General features: G+C 45.4%; 1 protein-coding gene across 1 annotated transcript; it reads left to right on the forward strand.

Annotated features, from left to right (window-relative positions):
- The first annotated feature begins 689 nt into the window (after positions 1-689).
- On the forward strand, positions 690-18,614 carry PLAAT5 (phospholipase A and acyltransferase 5). The gene is made up of 6 exons (XM_061156718.1): positions 690-942; positions 2,019-2,112; positions 3,454-3,562; positions 13,778-13,886; positions 17,690-17,952; positions 18,522-18,614. The coding sequence occupies exons 1-6, from the start codon at positions 690-692 to the stop codon at positions 18,612-18,614; spliced, it is 921 nt and encodes a 306-aa protein (XP_061012701.1).
- The last annotated feature ends 270 nt before the right edge of the window (positions 18,615-18,884 follow it).

Here is an 18,884-nt window from a genome sequence, read left to right on the forward strand (position 1 = left end):
CATCTCCTGCATTGGCAGGCAGATTCTTTAACCCCTGGTGCCAGCTGGGAAACCCTGGATGGTGCATTCATCTTTATCATCGTTTCAAAACTACATGTATCCCATTATTATTTTTTTTATGTGTATACATATATGTATATATATATATATAACATATGTATATAATTTAATTAAAAGTTTGTAAAAGACTATCTGTCATTCTACCTAGTCTGAATCTCCCAAGATTTTAACTCCTAAACAAATAAGATGCCTCTCCAAGACCTCCTAACCAGGCCTCAACTCTTGTCTCCATTTGTCGCTCCCCTGTCTGCACCGTTGACCTTCAGCTGCTCCAACCACATCAGATTCCACCTGAGTCCTATGCAAACGGTTGTTACTTTCCATCCCACCAACAGCCCACGCTGCTTCTCCCGGCCTTTCCTCTCAACGTCCCTCCGCCCCCAGGTTCCTGGGCCTTCAAGCGGGCGATCGGTGCCCGCCCTGTTCGGGCACGTGCTCACCGCGCCCGAGCCCCCGGCGCTCCGAGCGCTCTGGCCGCGCGCCCCCGCCGTTTGCTGCGCGCCCGCGTGCCGGCTCCGCGCCCCTCTGCCCTCCCTGCGCGCCGCCGACCCGGCCCGCGCCGTCTGGGAGCTAGCCCGGCGCGTCGCCCCCTGCGAGGCCCGGGGACCGGCGGGGCGGCAGCAAACGGGATGGGCCTGAGCCCCGCCGCCCGGGACGAGGGCGGGCGCCGCCTCCCTAGGCCCCCACGGTCCCGCGTCAGGCCCGCCTTGAGAACCGCGAGTACTGGGCCGAATGGCACCCAGCCCGATCCTGGACTTCCAGCCGGGCCCCGGTCAGGCCGCTGCGGGCGTGGGGCTTCTCCCCACCGAGCCGCCACGCCCGGGCCTGGAGCCTTCCGGGGTCGTTCTCCAGGTCCCAGCAGGCCCTCGGACCTCCAGAAAGGTCACCGTGGTTTCCTTCAACTTTCCTCATAGATATTTGTTCATTGTTAGAGATGCTTGTTAACCGAAATAAGTGAATAGTTAGGAATGGTCGTTGGCTATTAATTTAATTACAGCGGGCCAGGCATCCAGCGACCCTCGCGAGTATTTACCCTGTAAACAGACGCGGCTGCTGCCCGGCAGGTAGAGTTCAGAACAACTCCAGCCCCACAGAAGCTTCTGCCATTGGGTTTAACCCCAAGGCTTCTGCCATCTGGGTTAGAGGCAACAGTTCCCGATTCCGTACCCAGAAATTCCAAAATCTCTCTTTCCCGGAGGAGGAACCCTTTTCAGGATGGCCTCACAGCCCCCTTTATCCCAGAATTTATTCAGGGCTAAGACGCTTACTCCTGGGAAGGAAAGTTATGACCAACCTAGACAGCATATTAAAAAGCAGAGACATTACTTTGCCAACAAAGGTCCGTTTGGTCAAGGCTATGGTTTTTCCAGTGGTCATGTATGGATGTGAGAGTTGGACTGTGAAGAAAGCTGAGCGCCGAAAAACTGATGCTTTTGAACTGTGGTGTTGGAGAAGACTCTTGAGAGTCCCTTGAACTGCAAGGAGATCCAACCAGTCCATCCTAAGGGAGATCAGTCCTGGGTGTTCACTGGAAGGACTGATGCTGAAGCTGAAACTCCAATACTTTGGCCACCTCATGCGAAGAGCTGACTCATTGGAAAAGACCCTGATGCTGGGAGGGATTGGGGGCAGGAGGAGAAGGGGACGACAGAGGATGAGATGGCTGGATGGCATCACCGACTGGATGGACATGACTTTGAGTAAACTCCGGGAGTTGGTGATGGACAGGGGGGCCTGATGTGCTGTGATTCATGGGGTCGCAAAGAGTCGGACATGACTGAGCGACTGAACTGAACTGACTGAACTGGGAGCCGGGCTCAGTGCTAGACTGGAGCTCCCACCTTCCCAATGCTGTCAAGGCCTGGCTCCAGCCGTCCTTTCATGGGTTACACTCCCCATAGAAGGCAGTTGTGGTTTAAATATTCAGTAACATGATTTCTTTTTTTCCTTTGCATTAGAAGAATCTGTGGGATCTCAGGTGTTGGACCAGCTTTTGCCCAAGCAGCCGCAGCAGGACACGATAGAACAGGGCAGAAGCAGTGTCCAGCAGGGGTAAGATTCTTTCTTTGTGTGGAAGGACTGGGTCTTTAAGGGGTGGTTTTGAAGAACTGACTTTGATGACAGTTCTGTAATACAAATCCTTAGCTGGTGCTGCATGAACCAGGCTTCCAGCAACGAGGCCTGGTATGCTCCTGGTGATAACAGCGGGAGGGCAGTCCTGGGACCTGCAGGCCAGGCCTGGAGGCTGCCTTGTAGTAGTTTCTAGCCACAAGGCCATTCTGCAGACCCCTGAGAACTGAACTGCTTCCCAAGAATGCTTACAATATTGCCAGCTGGTCTCACTAACTAATGAATGATGCAACCGTCTTCCAGTTTCTACAACTGACTTTCTTGAGAAACATGATATTTGTCTCTGTTTAAGATTCTGAGAGCTGAAAGTTTGGAGAAGAACAATACTGAAAATGGGGAGTATGTCCCATCTCCTCCCCATCATTCCCATACACTGAACCTTTTGAGAAGAGTTAAAATTTGGGGATGTAAGGAAAAAGCCATTTTGGGGGTGGTCATTCTGAACCCAGAGATCAAACCTGGGTCTCCTACATTGCAGACAGATTCTTTACCATCTGAGACACCAGGGAAGCCAGATGTATACATATGCTTTTCCATTTAACCCTCTTGATAACTGTGAGACCAATATTAGCATCTCTAGTTTATAGACAGTCAAACTGAGGTTCAGACAGACTAGTTTACTAGCTCAAGGATGCACAGCAAATATGAGAGCCAGGATTCAAACTCAGGTCTTTGTGGCCCCATATAGTTCACTCTACTGTTCTACCCCAAAATTATATCCCTGCCTTCAGTTTCAGTCCTCTCCTGTAACATTTTGCTTTGAGGGACAAAATATACTGATTTCTATCACATTACTGGCAGTTACAGTGTTGTCAACAGGCTTTCTCAGAAATACGGAGCTAATTATTGGAAGAAACAGTCCAACAGTTGAGGGGCCCTTCTTCTGGCCTGGAGGACTGGGAGAGGAAGGAAAGGAGAAGAGGCCTGTTGAATTTCCTTAGAAGTCATTGTGTACTATTTTTAAAAAAGCTATGTCTAAATATTTAAAAACATAAAAAAAAGATTATTAGACGGAGGAGAACACCCCTGAAAACTACTCATTGCTGTCATTAGCATTTAAACAATTGTCTGAAAAGCAGAAAATAGCCATTATTTTTGCAGGACAGAATGGCATCACAGAAACAAGTTTCATAGGCAAAATGTTTCCTAGAATCTCAAAACTGAAAGATATCTTAAAATCATAACTCTGAAGTAATACAGAATTTCCAATAGTTGTGAAGTAGTGGTTTTTCTATTAAGTATATGATCACAAAATTCATTTAGGGAGAAGCCCGTAGTCAGCCTGGAGTCCACACCCAACCAGAAGAGAACAGAGTGGAATTCAACCCCGAAGCCTGGGACTGCGGGCAGGTTAACGAAGCAAGCAGCGGAGGTGGGTACTGTGGGAATTCTCAGACCAGGTATATCTTTAATTCCTGGAGACTTCTCTACATTATACTGTATTTTACTTTATTTATATGGTGGACGGTTGAATTGCACACTGATTAGGGATGTTGCTTTCAGTTCAGTTCAGTTGCTCAGTCGTGTCTGACTCTTTGCATCCCCATGGACTGCAGCACACCAGGCCTCCCTGGTCATCACCAACTCTCGGAGTTCAACCAAACTCATGTCCATTGAGTTGGTGATGCCATCCAACCATCTCATCCTCTGTCATCCCCTTCTCCTCCTGCCTTCAATCTTTCCAGGCATCAGGGTCTTTTCAAATGAGTCAGTTCTTCCCATCAGGTGGCCAAAGTATTGCAGTTTCAGCTTCAACATCAGTCCTTCCAATGAACACTCAGGACTGATCTCCTTTAGGATGGACTGGTTGGATCTCCTTGCAGTCCAAAGGACTCTCAAGAATCTTCTCCAACACCACAGTTCAAAAGCATCAATTCTTAAGTGTTCAGCTTTCTTTATAGTCCAACTCTCACATCCATACATGACTAAAAAAAAAAACATAGCCTTGACTGGACGAACCTTTGTTGGCAAAGTAGTATCTCTGCTTTTTAATATGCTGTCTAGGTTGGTCATAGTTTTTCTTTCAAGGAGCAAGCATCTTTTAATTTCATGGCTGCAGTCACCATCTGCAGTGATTTTGGAACCCCCCAAAATAAAGTTTCTCACTGTTTCCACTGTTTCCCTATCTATTTGCCAAGAAGTGATGGGACCAGATGGCATGGTCTTAGTTTTCTAAATGTTGAGGTTTAAGCCAACTTTTTCACTCTCCTTTTTCACTTGCATCAAGAAGTTCTTTAATTCTTCACTTTCTGCCATAAGGGTGGTGTTATCTGCATATCTGAGGTTATTGATCTTTTCTCCCAGCAATCTTGATTCCAGCTTGTGCTTCCTCCAGCCCAGCATTTCTCATGATTTACTCCGCATATAAGTTAAATAACCAGGGTGACAGTATACAGCCTTGACGTGTTCCTTTTCCTATTTGGAACCAGTTTATTGTTCCATGTCCAGTTCTAACTGTTGCTTCCTGACCTGCATACAGATTTCTCAAGAGGCAGGTCAGGTGGTCTGGTATTCCCATCTCTTTCAGAATTTCCCACAATTTGTTGTGATCCACAAAGTCAAAGGCTTTGGAGTAGTCAGTCAAGAAAGCAGAAATAGATGTTTTTCAGGAACTCCCTTGCTTTTTCAATGATCTAGCAGATGTTGGCAATTTGATCTCTGGTTCCTCTGTCTTTTCTAAATCCATCTTGAACATCTGGAAGTTCACGGTTCATGTAGTGCTGAAGCCTGGCTTGGAGAATTTTGAGCATTACTTTGATAGCGTGTGAGATGAGTGCACTTGTGTGGTAGTTTGAGCATTCTTTGGCATTGCCTTTCTTTGGGATTGGAATGAAAAGTGACCTTTTCCAGTCCTGTGGCCACTGCTGAGTTTTCCAAATTTGCTGGCATATTGAGTGCAGCACTTTCACAGCATCATCTTTTAGGATTTGAAATAATTCAACTGGAATTCCATCACCTCCGCTAGCTTTGTTCATGGTGATGCTTCCTAAGGCCTGCTTGGCTTCACATTCCAGATATCTGGCTCTACATGAGTGATCACACCATTGTGGTTATCTGGGTCATGAAGATCTTTTTTGTACAGTTCTTCTGTGTATTTTTGCCACCTCTTCTTAACATCGTCTGCTTCTGTTAGGTCCATACCATTTCTGCCCTTTATTGTGCCCATCTTTGCATGAAATGTTACCTTGGTATCTCTAATTTTCTTGAAGAAATCTCTAGTCTTTCCTATTCTGTTGTTTTCCTCTATTTCTTTGCACTGATCACTGAGGAAGGCTTTCTTATCTCTCCTTGCTATTCTTTGGAACTCTGCATTCAAATGGGTATATCTTTCTTTTTCTCCTTTGCTTTTTGCTTCTCTTTTTTCACAGCTATTTGTAAGGCCTCCTCAGACAGCCATTTAGCTTTTTTGTTTTTCTTTTTCTTGGGGATGGTCTTGATCCCTGTCTCCTATACAATGTCACAAACCCCCATCCATAGTTCATCAGGCACTGTCTATCAGATCTAGTCCCTTAAATGTATTTCTCACTTCCACTGTATAATCGTAAGGGATTTGATTTAGGTCATACCTGAATGGTCTAGTGGTTTTCCCTACTTTCTTCAGTTTAAATCTGAATTTGGCAACTAGGAGTTCATGATCTGAGACACAGTTAGCGCCTGGTCTTGTTTTTGCTGCCTGTATAGAACTTCTCCATCTTTGGCTGCAAAGAATGTAATCAATCTGATTTCGGTGTTGACCATCTGATAATGTCCATATGTAGAGTCTTCACGTGTTGTTGGAAGAGGGTGTTTGCTATGACTAGCATGTTCTCTTGGCAAAACTCTATTAGCCTTTGCCCTGCTTCATTCTGTTCTCCAAGGCCAAATTTGCCCATTACTCCAGATGTTTCTTGACTTCTTACTTTTGCATTCTAGTCCCCTATAATGAAAAGGACATTTTTTTTGGGTATAGTTCTAAAAGGTCTTGTAGGTCTTCATATAACTGTTCAACTTCAGCTTCTTTAGTGTTACTGGTTGGGGCATAGACTTGGATTACCGTGATATTGAATGGTTTGCCTTGGAAATGAACAGAGATCATTCTGTCGTTTTTGAGACTGCATCCAAGTACTGCATTTTGGACTCTTTTGTTGACTATGACGGCTACTCCAATTCTTCTAAGGGATTCTTGCCCACAGTAGTAGATATAATGGTCATGTAAGTTAAATTCACCCATTCCAGTACATTTTAGTTTGCTGATTCCTAAAATGTCAATGTTCACTCTTGCCATCTTCTGTTTGACCATTTCCAATTTGTCTTGATTCATGGACCTAACATTATAGGTTCCTACAATATTGCTGTTTACAGCATCGGACCTTGTTTCTATCACCAGTCACATCCACAACTGGGTGTTGTTTTTGCTTTGGCCCCGTCTCTTCATTCTTTCTGGAGTTATTTCTCCAGTGATCTCCAGTAGCATATTGGGCACCTACTGACCTGGGGAGTTCATCTTTCAGTGTTCTGTATTTTTGGCTTTTCATACTGTTCATGGGTTCTCAAGGCAAGAATACTGAGGTGGTTTGCCATTCCCTTCCTCAGTGGACCATGGTTTGTCAGAACTCTCCACCATGACCTATCCATCTTGGATGGACCTCCACAGCGTGGTTTAGTTTCATTGAGTTAGACAAGGCTGTGGTCCATGTGATTAGATGTTGCTTATGCCTTTTGAATTGTTTAGAAACAACGTTATGGATCTGTTTATTGAGCGTTATTGAGGTATAACCAACATACCATAAACTGCATATATTCAGAGTATACAATTGGATATGATTTGACCCATGTATTCGCCCATGAAACCATCACCACAGTCAAGATAACAAATAACCAGGGAATTCCCTGGCAGCCCAATGGATAGGACTCTGTGCTTTCACTGCTAAGGGTGCAGGTTCAATCCCTGGTGGGGGCACAGACATCTGCCTCACTCCCACAGCTTCCTTTGTCCTCTCTGTAAACCCCTCCCTCTTCCACTCCCATCCCCACGCAACAACTGATGTGCTCTCTATTGCTATGCGTTAGTCTGCATTTTCTAGAGGCTTGCATAAATGGAATCATATTGTATGTGTTTTTCTGGGTCTCTCTCCTTTCACATAATTTCATATAATTATTCCAGGTTATATCTGTGTTGCTGCATGTTATCAATAGTTTATTTCTTTTTATGACTAAGTAGTATTTCATTGTATGGATCGACCACTGTTTGTTCATTCACTCACCTGTTGATGGGCATTTGGGTTGTTTCTAGTGTTTGGCTGTTGCAAACAAAGCTGCTTATGAACACGTGTGTACAGATTGTTATAGAGAAGAGCCAATTTTGACTCCATATTGGATCTGTTTCTTTGACTTTAACTTGTGTTTCCCATTGCTTTTGGTCACTAAAAGGATACTTTCCATACATAATGGCCTGTCTCAGGGAGCCCTCCCCTCTGCTGTAGGCATGAAGAAGCCCTCCACCCACTTCCTTGTATCACCCCTCAGAGTTATAAGACTTTCAGAAACTTTTATCGTCTAGGGGCCTTATGAAAGACTGGTTTTTCTAAACAGGTGCCTATATCTGGGAGAAGGGCCAGGGCTGGGCTGCCAGCCTGTGCAAAGGAAATAAATAACAAGATGGATGGAAGATTTTGAAGTGACATCTTATTTCCAAGAGAGTAAAAGGACAGAGAAAGCTTAATCTGGATTTGGAGACTGGAGCACCAGCTGGGGCTGGAGATCAACCTGGAGGATATAGACTGGTTTCCTGAGGTTCATGAAGCGCTGGGGGCCGGGGAAAGTCAAGGATAAGAAAGGATGAGGCCTTGGAAAAGCTCCCAGTGTGGCTACAACCTTGGCTGCCACTAGAGGCACTCAAGGAGCTCTTAAAACTCTGGTTCTCAGGCCATACTCCACATTAGTCTTAATTTTTAAGAGTTCTGCAGGGGATTTCCACGTGCAGCCAAAGTTGAGACCCAAAGCTCAATACAATGTTTACAGTGGGACAAACTTCAGCAAGAGAGCAGGTGACTATTAAGCAGATGACTCTAGGTGACTGTTAAGTCTGTTGTAAGTTCCATCCAAGTTTTCACCTTCCTACCCCTGTTAAAACTCAACTTTCAAAAAACCAAAGATTATGGCATATGGTCCCATCACTTCATGGCAAATAGATGGGGAAAATGTGGAAACAGTGACAGATTTTATTTTCTTGGGCTCCAAAATCACTGTGGACAGTGACTACAGCCATGAAATTAAAAGACACTTTCTCCTTGGAAGAAAAGCTATGACAAACCTAGACAGCATATTAAGAGGCAGAGACATCATGTTGCTGACAAAGGTCTGTATAGTCAAAGCTATAGTTTTTCTAGTAGTCATGGACGGATGTGAGAGTTGGACCATAAAGAAGGCTGAGTGCCAAAGAATCGATGCTTCTGAACTGTGGTGTGGAGAAGACTCTTGAGAGTCCCTTGGACTGCAAGGAGATCAAACCAGTCAATTCATTCAGAATATTCAACCCTGAATATTCATTGGAAGGACTGGTGCTGAAGCTGAAACTACAGTCCTTTGGCCATCTGATGCTGGGGACAAGACGCTGATCCTGGGGAAGACTGAGGGCAGGAGGTGAAGGGGGTGACAGAGGATGAATTAGTTGAATGGTGTCACTAATTCAATGGACGTGAGTTTGAGCAAACTCAGGGAGATAGTAAAGGACAGGGAAGCCTGGAGTGCTGCAGTCCATGGGGTGGCAAAGAGTCAGACATGAATTAGCAACTGAACAACAACAACCCTTATCCAGTGGCAATGTTGCAGGTGGATTAAAATTCTAAAATCCACTCCCTTCAGTGCTGAAACTTTCTGTTTCTTGTACCAAGCTTGTTAAACATCCTTGATGGCCAGCATGTGGTTTTCTTTTGATTTTTTTTTTTTTTTTTTCTGGCTTAGACTAGCATCAGAATAAATTGTTCTGTCTTCCTAATGGCAGTCATTCCAGGAAAATTCAGCAGGGATAGTGATTTCACTGTCCACATGGGAAGGCTGGTTTGGGGCGCCCTCTAGTGGGAACTCAGTTGCTATTGTATTTTCTCTTTCAGGCAGGAGTTAGTTTGGTCAGGGGGTAGAAACCTGGTTTTGGTCCTAGCTCTGCCAGCTGACTTGCATAGGATTTTGGCAAAGCACTTCATCTTTCTTGGCCACAGTTTCTTCCATGTAGTATCGCTGGGTCAGTGGTCTGCAATGTGCCCATAAAAATTCATTCCCTCAAGTGGGTAGGACTTCTGAAATGGCTGAGGATCTCAGAAAATCTCCCCAAATAGCAAAAATAAAGCTGGATGAAACTGTCAAATACAATGATTTAAAGACTCTGGGGCTTCCCTGGTGGCCCAGTGGTAAAGAACCCGCCTGCCAATGCAGGAGATGCATGCTCAATCCAGATGCATGCTCAATTCCTGGTCCAGGAGGATCACACATGCTACGGAGCAACTAAGCCCATGTGCCACAACTATTGAGGCTGTGCTCCAGAGCCTGGGAACAGCAACTACTGAAGCCACACTCCCTAGAGCCTGTGCTTAACAACAAGAGAAGCCAACACAGTGATAAGCCTGCACACCACAAGGAAGAGTGGCCCCTGCTTGCTGCAACTAGAGAAAAACCTGTGCAGCAACAAAGACCCAGCACAACCAATAAATAAATAAAAGAAAACTCTGAAATTTGACCAGAAGCATACAGTAAGTTGATATATATTAAATCAAGAAAGTCTACTGAATCCTGGAATCTCAGAACAATGGAGATCTGTAGTGTCTTAGGATGCCCTCCATCCCCTACCTTCCTCAGCTCTGTGGTGGGAAAGTGGGTGGGACCTGCCAGGAGGATTGGCAGTGGCCACAGAGGGAAACTTTATTTGAAACAAAATGTGGAAAATTCCATGCCCAGGGATGTTGTTGAAAACAGTAGTTACCTCAGTGACAAACATCATGGAAGGCCAAAATTGCAGCTAGCTTGAGGTTGTAGTGTTTGTTGGGACAAGCGATAGATTAACAGACTAGCCAGAAATTTAATACAGAAATGCAGGTACTGATACAGTTAAAGAGGGCCTAGAAAAGCTGCTGGTCTGGAAGGGGTGCACAGGCTGCACACACTTTCAGGAGACACTGGAGGGGCCTGTCCTTCCATTCCTGGAGGAGCATGAGGCCTTGTGAATGCAGAAAGTATTAAATAACAGCTCACAGACTTTTCAACTTTAGAACCTTGAATGAATTCTCCAAACCACACCAAGCTCCATAGAAAAAAAGTGATGCCTTATTGGCCCAAGATGTGTGTCAGCCTCTGACCAGTCACTGGCTTAGCATTAAGCCATGTCAGGCTTAGAAACAGAAGCAAGAAAACAAAACAAAACTGGAGCAGATACACCAGGGGTTGAATACTGTGAGGGAAACAGACATTGAAGAATTAACCCAGTCAGGCCTCTAAACAGAGAGAGAGAGAGAGAGAGAGAGAGAGAGAGAGAGAGAGAGAGAGAAAGACTCATCATGTACAAAGGAACCACAATAAAACTGATAGCTGGTTTTTTGTCAGAAATGATGGAGGCCAGAAAGCAGTGGGATGGCGTATGAAAAGTGACAAAAGAAAAAAAAAGGCTGTCAATCAGAAATCCTGTGTCTGGTAAACTGTCTTTCAAAAATGAAGGTGGAGTAAAGTGAAGTCTCAGATAAGTGAAGACTGGCAGAAAGTGTTGCTAGAGGACTTGCCTGAAAGGAAGTATCAAAGTTCTTCAGGCTGAAAGGAAGTCACACCAGACAGTAACTAATCTACATGAAGAAATACAAAGCGCCAGTAAAGGTAATTACATAGGTTATTATTGTAAAAGAATATAAATATATGTTTTAGCTTTTGTTCTAACTAATTTTAAAGTCATGGAGCTTATATTGGATTAAGGACTCCAGATGGGAATTTGAATCCACAGTTTCACAGCAGTTTGTGACTCAAACAGTCCAAAAAAGGATCATCTGACTTGCCAATACAAGATCCAGTTACAGGCCACCTACAAGAGACAAACTATTTTTTTTTCCTTTATTTTTATTAGTTGGAGGCTAATTACTTCACAACATTGCAGTGGGTTTTGTCATACATTGACATGAATCAGCCATGGAGTTACATGTATTCCCCATCCCGATCCCCCCTCCCACCTCCCTCTCCACCTGATTCGGGTCTTCCCAGTGCACCAGGCCCGAGCACTTGTCTCATGCATCCCACCTGGGCTGGTGATCTGTTTCACTATAGATAATATACATGCTGTTCTCTCGAAACATCCCACCCTCACCTTCTCCCACAGAGTCCAAAAGTCTGTTCTGTACATCTGTGTGAGACAAACTATTTATTTATTATTTTGGCTGCATGGCTTACAGGATCTTAGTTCCCTGATCAGGAATTAAACCTGGGGTCATGGCAGTGAGAGTGCTGAGTCCTAACCAGTGGACCACCAGGGAGTTCCCAGGAGGCACTCTTTAGATTCAAGGTCATAAATAGGTTGGATGTAGAAGGATGCAAGAAGAATCACAGCTGGAGTGGTTATACTAATATTAAAAAAAAAATAGACTTTTAAGAGAAGAAATTTTATTAAGGAGAGCAACAGTTTTGATGATAAAAGGTTAATTCATCAGGAAGATATAACAATTGTAAACACATATACATTTAATAATATAAGCCCCAAATTCATGAAGAAAAGCTGACAGAATTGGGAGAAATAGGCAATTCAGAAATAATAGTTGGGGACTTAGATACTCTACTCTCTATACTGGATAGAACAACTGGACAAAAAATCAGTGAGCATATAGAAGATTTCAACAATGATATTAATCAACTTTACCTAACTGACTTTTACAGAATAGAATAGTCTACTCAAAAATAGAATACATATTCTTCTTAAGCAGACTTGAATATCCCCCAAGAGAGATCATATTCTAGGCCATAAAACAAGTCTCAGCAAATTTAAAGGGATTGAAATCATACAAAGTATTTCTTTGTTCACATGAAATTAAACTAGAAATCAATAACAGAATGAAATTTGGGAAATATGTATTTGGAAATTAAAAACATACTTATGAATAATCCATGGGTGAAATAAAAATATACAAATTAGAAGATATTTTCAGTTGAATAAAAATGAAAACAGCATATCAAATTTTATGAGATGCAGTTAAAGCAGTGCTTAATATAAGCTATAAGTGCCTATATTAAAAAAGAATAGAGATTTCAAATCAAGAATCCAAGTTCTTACCTTGATAAACTGGAAAAAGGAAAGCAAGCTAAACTCAAAGCAAGTAGAAGGAAGCCATATGTTGGTTCTCTGAGATGATAAACAAAATGGGCAAAACTTTTGCTACATTCATTGACCAAGAAAAAAAGAGAGAAAACTCAAATTACCAAAATCCACACTGAAAGAGGGAGCTCGTTAACAATCTTGCAGAAATTAAAAGGATAATAAAGGAGTCCTACGGGCAACTTTATACTACCAAATTAGAAAACATACATGAAATGAACAAACTCCTAGAAAGGCACAGATTACAAAACTGGCTCAGGAATAACTCAAAAATCTGAACAGACCTACAACAAGTAAATTGAATTTGTAAATAAAAGATCTTTTCACAAGGAAAAACTCAGGCCCAGATGGCTTGACTTGAGAATTCTACTATAGCTCTAAAAAAGAAAAGTTACCAATCCCTCATAAACTCTGAAAAATAGAGGAGGGAATGCTTCCCAACTCATTCTGAGGTCAGTGTTAACCCTGATACTAAAATCAGGCAAAGAAAAGAATTACAGACTTTATGAATATAGATGTAAAAGTCCTCCACAAAATATTAGCAAACTGAATTTAACAACATAAAAAAAGGATTATACATCATTACTAAATGAGATTTATCCCAAGAATTGAGTTTGGTGTAACAAAACCAGAACCTGCAGGAGATCCCCTTCCTCTTGCAGTGTCTCTCTGGCGCCCTCTATTGAAAAAGTTTGCATGGTGCGCAGCGTCAAGGAAAATGAGTACAGAAGTTCCATCAGTTACTGAAGGGCATGTATACATGTGAGCTGCGCATTTGGAGCTGGTGCTGTTAGCCTCTGTGGCTTTAATAATGAGGGTGGTAGCAGGAGTGGGTGGGTCCTTCAGTCATTTGTGTGGAAAGATCTTTTTGCACCCTGCTGCTGCTGCTGTGTTGCTTCAGTCATGTCCGACTCTGTGCAACCCCATAGACGGCAGCCCCCCAGGCTCCTCTGTCCCTGGGATTCTCCAGGCAAGAACACTGGAGTGGGCTGCCTTTTCCTTCTCCAATGCATGAAAGTGAAACGTGAAAGTGAAGTTGCTCATGTGTGTCCGACTCTTCGCGACCCCATGGACTGCAGCCTACCAGGCTCCTCCATCCATGGGATTTTCCAGGCAAGAGTGCTGGAGTGGGTTGCCATTTCCTTCTCCTTGGGTTTCGGTAATGTGATGAAAGGCAGTGTCTTCACACTGAGTTGTAGCTGATCCCCAAACAGGATCTCTGGATTTCCCTGGGCACGTGAAGTCTCATTTTATTTTGTTTTTCTGTCATAGGATAAACCGAAACCCAGACCTGGAGACCTGATTGAGATTTTTCGGATTGGCTATGAGCACTGGGCCATCTATGTGGAAGATGATTGTGTGGTTCACCTGGCTCCCCCAAGTAAGAGTGGATACTCTACTGTAGGCATCCCCAACCCCTGGGTCATGGACCAGTTCAGGTCCATGGCCTGTTAGGAACTGGGCAGTACAGTAGGAGGTGAGTGGTGGGCCAGTGAGTGAAGCTTCATCTGTGTTTACAGTGGCTCCCCATTGCTCACATTTCCAAATTGTCACAATGTGATAATAACAGAAATAAAGTGCACAATAAATTTAATGTGCTTGAATCATCCCGAAACCATCCTGTCCTGACCCATGGAAAAATTGTCTTCCATGAAAATGGTCCCTGGTGCCAAAAAGGTTGGGGGCCACTGCTCTATTGAAATATTGATACTGAAGTTAGCAACGTAAAAGGGACAGTTAATTATTGTGTCCCTCAGCTGCTGCCTTCAGTTCAGTTCAGTCGCTCAGTCGTGTCCGATTCTTTGCGACCCCATGAACTGCAGCACGCCAGGTCTCCCTGTCCATCACCAACTCCCGGAGTTCACCCAGACCCATGTCCATTGAGTCAGTGATGCCATCCAGCCATCTCATCCTCTGTCATCCCCTTCTCCTCCTGCCCTCAATCTTTTCTAGCATCAGGGTCTTTTCAAATGAGTCAGCTCTTCCCATCAGGTGGCCAAAGTATTGCAGTTTCAGCTTCAACATCAGTCCTTCCAATGAACACTCAGGACTGATCTCCTTTAGGATGAACTGGTTGGATCTCCTTGCAGTCCAAGGGACTCTCAAGAGTCTTCTCCAACACCACAGTTCAAAAACATCAATTCTTTGGTGCTCAGCTTTCTTTATAGTCCAACTCTTACATCCATACACGACCACTGAAAAAACCATAGCATTGACGAGATGGACCTTTGTTGGCAAAGTAATGTCTCTGCTTTTTAATATGCTGTCTAGGTTGGTTATAACTTTCCTTCCAAGGAGTAAGCGTCTTTTAATTTCATGGCTGCAATCACCATCTGCAGTGATTTTGGAGCCCCCCAAAATGAAGTCTCTCACTGTTTCCACTGTTTCCCTATCTATTTGCCATGAAGTGAAGGGACCAGATGCCATGATCTTAGTTTTCTGAATGTTGAGCTTTAAGCCAACTTTTTCACTCTCCTCTTTCACTTGCATCAAGAGGCTCTTTAGTTCTTCTTCACTTTCTGCCATAAGGGTGGTGTCATCTCCATATCTGAGGTTATTGATATTTCTCCTGGCAATCTTGATTGCAGCTTGTACTTCCTCCAGCCCAGCATTTCTCATGATGTACTCTGCATATAAGTTAAATAAGCAGGGTGACAATATACAGCCTTGACGTACTCCTTTTCCTATTTGGAACCAGTCTGTTGTTCCATGTCCAGTTCTAACTGTTGCTTCCTGACCTACATACAGGTTCTCAAGAGGAAGGTCAGGTGGTCTGGCATTCCCATCTCTTTCAGAATTTTCCACAGTTTGTTGTGGTCTATGCAGTCAAAGGCTTTGGAGTAGTCAGTCAATAAAGCAGAAATAGATGTTTTTCTGGAACTCTCTTGCTTTTTCGATGATTCAGCAGATGTTGGCAATTTGATCTCTGGTTCCTCTGCCTTTTCTAAAACCAGCCTGAACGTCTGGAAGTTCACGGTTCATGTTTTGCTGAAGCCTGGCTTGGAGAATTTTGAGCTGCTACCTTACTTCAACAATAAAATACCAGAAGCATGACTGGACCTTAATTTACTGTGTGATTGAGCTTGATCTCTGCCCATCAAAAACCACCGAGTGTCCAGCCCTAAGACAGACACAAGTGTGAAGAACATCCCTAAGTTCCCTGGCCGCCTAGACCACCCTTTCTTTTAAAATAGAAATGTCAGGTGGCTCAGTAGTAAAGAACCCATATGCCAAGCAGGAGATGCAGGTTTGATCCCTGGGTCAGGAAGATCCCTCAGAGAAGGAAATAGCACTCCACTCCAGTATTCTTGCCTGAAATATCTCGCGGACAGAGGAGCCTAGGTGTTGCAAAGAGTCAGACACAACTTGGTTCAAGATCTTCCTATTTCTGAGGATTCCCCGGGAGGGGTGCAGATACTTACGCATTCTGATTGCCCACTTGTTTCCTGTTGTCCCCAAATGCTGCTTCCAGCTTCCTGGTCACCTTCGGCAGCTCCACCCTCTCTGGGTCTCCGTGCTTTCCCAACCAATCCTAGGTGGCTTCCCCCTCAGTGTGGACACTGTTCTCCTTTCATTTCAGCATGAACACAGGGCTGAGATCAAACAGGTGACCAACTAAATTTTAGTTGAGGTTTGCGGGGGTGGAAGTGATCATAGTGGAAGATTACAGCACGGAATGTGAAGCGGATTAAAACTGGACATCTAGAGCTGTTGGTCACATGGTGTCCTCAGGAGATGGGACCTGGGGGAGTTGGAAGGTGGAGAGGCATGGGGCTCCACTGTGTAATCTTTGACGCCTCTGGAATTTTGCCTCCTGTGCAAGTGCTGCCAGTTCAAGTTGAGATTACAAAAGGGCACTGATACCAAATGCCTGTGACCACACCTTGATCACACCGACTCGATGGACATGAGTTTAATTGGACTCCGGGAGTTGGTGATGGACAGGGAGGCCTGGCATGCTGCAGTCCACGGGGTCGCGAAGAGTCGGACACGACTGAGTGACTGAACCGAACTGAACACCGTGGTCATGGCTCTCCTGCCCATGTCCTGTCCCCTTTGGTTGGCCCAGCTTCTCACCTGGCTGGGACCTTCCCACAGAGCAGAGTCCCTCTCTCCTGCTTTGCTTCCCCACTGCCTGTCCCACTTCCTGTCTGCATGCCTACGTGAAAAATGAAAAATCACTTCACAATGCATTCATCTCCCCTCTCCTTTCCAGTCTAAATCCAGGAAACTTCTGGTATAACCAGAGTTGTTATAGGGATAAGGTAACAGTTATGTCCCTATCCTCCCTGTCAGATCTTCCTCTAAAAATGAATTCTGCCATCTTTGTTCCCCAAAGCTGAATTGCCTACTGCCAGCTTTTGTGAAATCAGCAGATAGACTTCAAATGCTTTGCAAAGGAAAGGGGACATTTCTTGCGCTCACACAACTTACAGCAGGGGATGGTTCCCATGTTTGCATATCCATATGCTTGTAGCAGGAAAACAGTCCTGTATTAAATCGCCACTTAACTGGCCTTGAGTGGGTTCCTGACCCTCTCTGAGGCTCTCCTCTAAGGACTGAGTATGATAATACAGCAGCTTCAAATGTTTCTTTTTTCAAAGGTGTGGAACCCTGGTTTTAAATAAGCCCTCAAGGAGAATCCTAATACTTGAGTGGAGAGAAAGGGAGAATGGCTTTGGGTGGAAGCTAGTTGGAATGGGTCCCATCTAGAGTCCTGTCTGCGTGCCCTCTTGGTTTCATCTGCACCCCTACAGGGGCGGCAGGGGGAGGCCTGTCATGAAGCCATAATCCTTCCTCAAGGAACCAATGACTCTTACATGTAAGGGTGCTTGTCACCCTGGGTTCTGGTTAGGAAAGCAAGATTCCAGTCCTAGGACTTGGTCGGGTCAGTACACAGAACGGAATCTAGGACCACACCATAAGGTGCTTCCAGAGCTTGGTGAGAAAGAGATTGCTGTGAGGGTTGAAAGTGGGGAGTGCAGAAAACAGGGCAGAAGGTTTCTTGGGGAGGCCGGCCCTTTGCATTTCATTTAGCCCAACTCCCCATTCTCTGTTGTGGCTTTTAGAGACGGTGAAACTGGGGCCCTAAGAGAAGCCATTCACCCAGCCCCTGGAGCGAGCTGATGGCTCTGTACCGTGGCCGCTTGCAGCTCCCAACTTTGGCTTGTCTTTGGTCGCCAGGTGAGGAGTTTGAGGCTGGCAGCATCACTTCTGTCTTCAGCAACCGGGCGGTGGTGAAATACAGTCGTCTGGAGGACGTGCTGCACGGCTGCTCCTGGAAGGTCAACAACAAGCTGGATGGGACGTACCTGCCCCTGCCTGTGGACAAGATCATCCAGCGGACAAAAAAGATGGTCAACAGGATCGTGCAGTACAGCCTGATCGAGGGCAACTGCGAGCACTTTGTCAACGACCTGCGATACGGCGTGCCCAGGAGCCAGCAGGTGTGGTATTCTGCTCCTGGGAGACCTTGCTCTAGTGCTGCAGGCTCGGTGGGCCCTGGCATGAGGGGTCTCCCATCTCACGAGCATTTGCCTGTGGAAAGAAGACACCAGGGAGCAAGGGGGTGATAGGAGGTCCTCCCAAGGAGCCTGGGCCGGGCGTTCAGGAGACCCAAGCCCAGGTCTGTGTGAAACTGATCCCTGTGTGACCGTGTCCAAGGGGGCGCCCCTCCCCACCTCTCGGGCCCCCTGTATGTAGAATAAGGGACTCAGCGGCTGTGCCCTTCTGACTGTCATGCTACAGGCAGACCCTGGGCTGAGTGGCTCTGGGGGAGCAGGAGAACTAGGAGCCCAGGTTGCCTCCTGGAGGAAAGGGCTCCCCCCTGCCTCCGATGTCCGTCTCGGGCAATCCTGGCTTGTCCAGGTCTCTCGCGGCTGTAGCATCTTTGGGAATATAAGGTGGCTTCCTCCTAGGCAGGCCAGTTCCTGAAGGGAGCGATGAGGGAGGGGTGGGGCAGGGGGGGGGTCCTAGGAGCCTCACCGAGGGTCCTGTGAGCTGTTCTCCTTTGCAGGTGGAGCACGTGCTGATGCAGGGAGCCAAGGCGGCAGGGGCGGTGCTGTCAGCCGTGGTGGACAGCATAAGACCCAAATCAGTGACGGCCTGAAGGTGCTGAAAACCCCAGGCAGAAGAAGAGCGGCTGAGCTGGCAAAGAGAACCCGGGCCTCCTTCCCTCCCCTGCCTTCCTCTCTCCATGGCCCCTTGTAAGAAAATTGTGAGCTTCTGGAAGAATCTAGAATGTACCCAATTGCCCCTCCAGAAATACATCCAATATATGTGCTCATAGGCCCCTGGACGCTCAGGGTGGGAAGAACCTAATATTTGTTATGCATCTATTAGGCACCAGGCACTGTGCTAGGCATTTCATATACTTCAT

The sequence above is a fragment of the Dama dama genome, chromosome 2 (genome assembly GCF_033118175.1).
Source record: "Dama dama isolate Ldn47 chromosome 2, ASM3311817v1, whole genome shotgun sequence".
NCBI classification, from domain to species: domain Eukaryota; kingdom Metazoa; phylum Chordata; class Mammalia; order Artiodactyla; family Cervidae; genus Dama; species Dama dama.

Bases quoted from the DNA above. Each gene is read 5' to 3' on its own strand.
- PLAAT5 (XM_061156718.1), top strand. From the start codon at position 690: ATGGGCCTGAGCCCCGCCGCCCGGGACGAGGGCGGGCGCCGCCTCCCT. The intron at 2,113-3,453 runs GTAAGATTCTTT...AAATTCATTTAG, and splicing joins AGAAGCAGTGTCCAGCAGGG to GGAGAAGCCCGTAGTCAGCC. The intron at 3,563-13,777 runs GTGGGTACTGTG...TTTCTGTCATAG, and splicing joins TAACGAAGCAAGCAGCGGAG to GATAAACCGAAACCCAGACC.